This window comes from Zeus faber, assembly GCF_960531495.2.
Source record: "Zeus faber genome assembly, chromosome: 7".
Taxonomy (NCBI): Eukaryota; Metazoa; Chordata; class Actinopteri; order Zeiformes; family Zeidae; genus Zeus; species Zeus faber.
The window spans coordinates 3742769-3748768 of record NC_137203.1 but is presented as its reverse complement, the minus strand read 5'-3'; the positions used below and the strand labels follow the sequence as shown (position 1 = coordinate 3748768).

The 6000-nt window shown below is 53.6% G+C and overlaps 1 protein-coding gene across 1 annotated transcript; it reads left to right on the top strand.

Moving 5' to 3' along the window:
- Nucleotides 1-484: 484 nt before the first annotated feature.
- hs3st1l2 (heparan sulfate (glucosamine) 3-O-sulfotransferase 1-like 2) lies at nt 485-2354 on the top strand (the record flags this gene model as incomplete). Its single annotated transcript, XM_080003174.1, has 2 exons — nt 485-796; nt 1490-2354. The coding sequence occupies 2 exons, from the start codon at nt 485-487 to the stop codon at nt 2153-2155; spliced, it is 978 nt and encodes a 325-aa protein (XP_079859300.1). The 3' UTR covers nt 2156-2354.
- Between the last annotated feature and the right edge of the window lie 3646 nt (nt 2355-6000).

Sequence of the window (6000 nt, the reverse complement as noted above, 5' to 3'; positions counted from 1 at the left end):
ACCTCCTCCACGTGCGTTGGAGTGTGACTTGTCGGGAGGACGTTGGAAATCGTAATCCCAGGCGACAGCCATCCCGACAAACAAAGTTCCACCGTTTTGGTGTCTTGTGCTTCGGCCTTCCGGGCTCCGCCTCTCCCTGCGGTGTCGACCCGCACGCCGGCATCTGTTTCGTGCCAAAAAGACAGGAGCGGAGTGGAGGACGCGGAGCGGAGCGGGAGACGATGACGACGACTTCCCTTCACGTGTGTTTTCTTCTCCTCTGTTGCAGACCGTCCGCAGAGGAAAGCTTCTTCTTCTTCCTCTGAGACGCCCCCCCCCCGCCGAGAGCTAACAAGCGCAGAGCCGTGCACGAGCCGGGGGCCGCGTGGGACCGTGCGCCCAGTGCCCACCTCCACCCGCGTGCGCGTGCGCGTGCGTGTGTGCGTGTGCGTGTGCGTGTGTGCGTGTGCGTGTGCGTGTGTGTGTGTGTGTGTGTGTCGGCACCATGCTGGGGACGGTGCTCCTTGCGCTGCTCGTGCTGCTCCTGCTGCAGACTCAGCTGTGTTTGTGTTTACGTGAGTTGCGCGGCGGGGGTTCCAACTCCGCCTTCCACGTATCCCCGCTGTCCTCCTCCACCTCCACCTCCTCCTCCTCCTCCACCTCCTCCTCCTCCGCCTCCCCCTCCTCCGGGACTTCCTCCAACGCCACCCAGCAGCGGCTGCCGGGCGCCATCATCATCGGCGTGCGCAAAGGCGGCACCAGAGCTTTGCTGGAGATGCTGAACCTGCACCCGGACGTGGAAGTGGCGAGGGCGGAGGTGACGTAGAACCAGTGCTTTGTCATTATTCATTCGTGGTGTTGAGAACTCACGTCACGCAAACCCCATGCTCGTGTTTCTTTTGGGGTTTTTTGTTGGGGTTTGAAATTTAAGGGGATTTTAACATTTGCTGTTTTTCATCCCGGGCCTTATTAAAACACTGTTGAGGAACCCACTGCTCTGTGCCTGGATGCAGTCCCTTAAAACTTCAAAAACAACTTAGTGAGACAGTCTCTACCTGTTATAGCATTAAAGGAAAACTATCATATCCCCCCCCCCCCGTGCTAATGTCAGACGCTAGAAACAGGAAGTTGTGCCGTTCCCTACTGGCAACCTGCTGTAGCCAATGATAGGCTCTGGGTGTGATTGCAAAACTAGTTTTAAATCAAATGTGATCTTACCGTCATTCAAAAGATGTTCAGAAAATACACCGACGCGCCCAACTGGAACGTGAGTTTCCAGCCTTTCCCGAGATTTAATGGGTTTTTTTGAGGCCTCAGTGATGGTCCGCACTCAAGCTCAGTGGGAAGCTGCAACAGAGCTGTGCGTCCCTGCACAGTAACAGGTTATAGCGCACCGATCCTTTAAAGACTTATTACCAGAGGTACTGAATTACCACGGCGATAACCGGCGCCAAACCTTTATTCCTGAGATCAGCATCGGTCATTAACACTCTTTCACTCCATCCATCAGGTGCACTACTTCAACGTGGAGGAGCACTTCCGGAGGGGTCTGGCCTGGTACCGCGCCCAGATGCCCCTCACCCGGCCCGGGCAGCTCACGGTGGAGAAGACCCCCGGATACTTCGCCGCGCCCCAGGTCCCCGCCCGGGTGTGGGACATGAACCCCGCGGTCCGCCTGCTGCTCATCGTCCGCGACCCGGCCGAGCGGCTGGTGTCCGACTACACCCAGGTCCTCCACAACCGCCTGGCGCGCCGCAAGCCCTACCAGCCGCTGGAGGAGCTGCTCATCCAGAGGGGCGAGGTCGACCCCGGGTACAAGGCGCTGCAGAGGAGCCTCTACCACCAGCACCTGGCACGCTGGCTGGAGGTCTTCCCCAGGGAGCAGGTGCACGTGGTGGACGGCAACGCCCTGATCCGAGACCCCTTCCCGGAGCTGCGGAAGGCCGAGAGGTTCCTGGACCTCCCCCCCAGGATCAGCCCCGGCAACTTCTACTACAACACCACCAAGGGCTTTTACTGCCTGCTGACCGCCGGCCACGACAAGTGTCTGGATGAGTCCAAGGGGAGGCCCCACGCGCCGCTCAGCACGCAGGCCTTCAGGAAGCTCTGCCTCTACCTGCGGAAGCCCAACGAGCTGTTCTTCGACATGGTGGGGAGGTCCTTCTCCTGGTGCTGACCCGACCCCCCGCCCCCCGACGGAGGAGCCGCGGTCCGGGTGCGTGGGGACGCCGCGGCCGGGCTGCCGAAGCCATGGGAAGCGGAGGTTCAGAGACAAAGACGATAACATATTTATGATTCAAAGCGAGGGCTGTGAAACTCCACGGGGAGCTCGGCGGGCGGTTGCCGCCAGGAGGTCGGCCGAAGGAAGCGGCAAACCCCAGCCTGCGCCGCGCCGGAGTCCCGAGACGGGGGAGGAGGTCGGAAAGAGAACCGCGGGGTGTTCACCGCCGGCCCCCCCCTGCACCGACACCACCCAGCTCCGTCTTCATGGACGTCGACACAGACGGAGAAACCAGCCCCCGCCGTGCGTTATTTGGGATTTTCCCTGCGACTTAATTGTGTTCCTCCACTAGAAGGGTGTTTCACCGCCTCCAATAGAAATCTCTATTTTTGCTCTCTTACTCGTAGGGTTAGCGACAATCCAATCATCCAGCTCCTTTTTTAACTTTAATTTGAAAGACGGTTGTGAATAGTTGTGTTTTCTAAGATGCTGTTCTAATAAATGTGTTTTAACTTTCTGGCGTTGACCTCTGACCCGGTGCTCTGATCGACCTCATTTCTGTGGCTGTATTTGACAGTAACCGCTGAGCGCCGAGCGTTTCGGCACATTTCCAAAGCCCGGGCACAAACCGGCCCGACGGGCTCCGGCTCCGGAGCCCACGCCTCGCTCGAGGGCAGCGGCGGGAGCCGGGGCCTGAGGTGCGTGTTTTTCGGGGCGGAAGGAACCCCCCCCCCCAACTTTTACGCAAAAATTGCAATATTTTGGGTGTGTTTGGGTGAAGTCTCTGGGGATTCTCATTCGGTTTGGGGCCAAATGTCACCAAACGAGGAGCTGGGCCGCGGCTCGGCCTGAGCTCCTGCATCTGCTTCTCTTTCCTCCTCTCGTTTTTTTCTTTTGTTTGTTTGTGTCGACGTCGACCCGGCGCGCTACCTCACATCAAAGACCGGCAGCGGAGCCTCCGTTCCGTTTCATCACGGAGTCGTTTCCCCGCCAGGAGTCGCCTTCAATCTCTCCGCCGCCGCGTAACAACCGCGCGTTGAATCATCAAAAGACGACGCCGCGCGTTCTGCCCGCCACCTCGACGCCGACCCGCCCGTGTTTCCATTGAATCGCATCCGATCGGGGCTGAAGTGACGGGTTTCGGCGCCGAGGGGTAAACGCAATTCGTACTCCCCTCCCGTCCAGAACATTAGACGCCCGGCGCCGTCGAGCGGAAGCCGATGGGATGTGAAGACTGCCCCCCTCGCCGCCGCCCGCCCACCTGAGCCCCGCCCCCGGCGCGAGGAGGGAGCACAACATGCGCGTAAACAACCCGTTGCCTTTCCCCTTTGAAGACGTGACGGCCGCTGTGTCTTTCATGTGCACCCGCTCGCCCGCCCGCCCTTGCGCTGAATTTTGAAAAACCCACCCAGCACCCAGACCGCGCCCTCTAGCGGACGCCAGAGGAACTGCATCTGGGTTTCACGTTTCGAGCCGCTTTGCCTGTGGGATCCGCCGCAAACCCGGCGTCTCTTCTCGCGACTTTCTTTGAACTGTTTTTCCAAAACTTGCCTTCGACATTTTCACTGAATGAAGGGGCGTTAAATAAACACACTTTTACTCGTGCAAAAACATGTAAAAATCATTTCATCTTTTTTTTTCATACACAATATTCATAAATAAAATAGCAGATTTATTGATGTTGAACATGGCAACATCCAATGTTGATGACATATATATATATATATATATATATATATATACACACACTATTCACAAAAAGTTAGGGATATTCGGCTTTTGAGTGAAATTTCAGGATGAACCTAAAATGCACTATAACCTTTACAGGTGAACTTAATTTGACCTTCTCTCAACTTTTGAATGCACATGTCCAACTGTTCAAGGTTTCAGTACTTTTTGCACAACTTGCTGTTCTAACAAGGAGCTGAACGGCAAAGTTCACAACAGGTGTTTGATCCATGAATGGACCAATACATTTCCTGTTTCAATTAGAGTTGGTATTTAAACAGTCCTCTTCATCATGCTGTTCACATGTTGACATCATGAGACCAAGACCACACCTAACAACTGATCAACAGCACGTCGCCTTGCGAGGCTTCAAACAGGATGTTGTCAGAGGGAAGTGGCCACTGAGCTTAGAGTGTCACAGAGCGTCATCAGCAGCTTGCAACAGAGATACAGAGACTGGAAGAGTCACAGAAAGGCATAGAAGTGGACGTGCTTTGGCCACATCCCACACTGATGAGCGCTTCATTGTGAACAGTGCCCTGCGGAGCCGCATGATGATGCCACTCAACTCCAGACACATTTAAGGGAGGTGAGAGGCACCAAGTGTCACGTCAGACCATTCAAAACTGTTGACATCAGCGTGGTCTGCGTGCTAGACCACCTGCAAGGGCACCTGACCACACCACCAGGCACAGCCATCATGGTCTTGCAGGGGCCAGGGAGCATTGACGCTGGACGAGGGACCAGGGGCCTCAGTGCTGTTCTCTGATGAAAGTCCATTCACGTTGAGCAGAAATGATGGAGACGTCAAGGAGAGCGCTACGCATCAGCCACTGTTGTCACCGGATGAGCCTTTGGTGGTGGTGGTGGTGTGACAGTGTGGGCAGGTGTGTCTGGTCAATACAGAACTGCCCTACACTTTGTGAATGGTACAGTGACAATGCATGCTTCTACTTAAATGCCCTACTTTCATGATACATCACTGCAGCGTGAACTTTTTACCTTTTCCATAAATTTCACCCAAAAGCCAAATATCCCTAACTTTTTGTGAGTAGTGTATTTAAGAAGCCGCTCTGATTGGATCCCAGACACAAATCATGATCAAAAGGGGGGTCCGTGGCCCGATGAGGGTCTAACTGAGCGTCCAACTGAGGGTCCTTGGCATGAAAAGGGTTGAGAAGGCATCGCAGGCTTCATTATTACAGGGTGTAATGCTGCAGCACCAGGTCAACCTGTGTGGAAGGACCTTTTTATTTAGAGACGGGTGTTTTACACGGGTTTGCTTTCCATTATTTTACGGAAACACCAACAAAGAGGACATTGTACCCACCACCACTCATTTAGCCCAAATTGATCAAAGCAGTGTGTTCCAAACTTTTTTTGATGGCACCGTCGCCTTGCCAGACCCAGCTCTTGCCAAGAACCTACTTTCAAAAAATGATTCAATAATTCAAATAAATGAATACTCATTTAATTCATATTCATTATTGACGATGAGTTTATATATTTTTAGAAAAATAAATGAACGTTTTTCTGCAGACCCCCTGTACCTCCTCCGTAGCCCACTAGGGGCACACAGACCGTGGCTTGGGAACCCCTTGGTTAAAGGAAACCCAGTTTGCCGTAGACATGAATTACATATTCATTTTAAGAAGGAAATGTGATGAATATGGATGGAACCTGCCTCGCGGTCCAACGAGTAAAACGCCTTCAATGACAAATATGTCTCCGAACCAAAGTTCTATGAGAGGGAGGTTCCAAAATGGAATCATGAATTTGAGAAGTCAGGTGAAAGGTAGGCCAAAAAATAAATGAGTCCCTGGTTATTTAGCCGTTAAAATCATTTCAGTGTCAAACCACTGTCCCGAAATAAAATCTTTAAAAAGAACCCTGGCGCCCTCTACTGTCCTTTAAATGAACATTAGCTTCTCTGTGGGGAAAGACTTAGTTACTTCCACTGATCAAGGTTAAAATGTTGTCGCCCGCACTGACCGGAGCGGAAGTCCGTTCCAGGTAAAGTGCAAACAATAAAGACGTAGATCCGTGTTCACGCTTGGACGCCGGCCGACGAT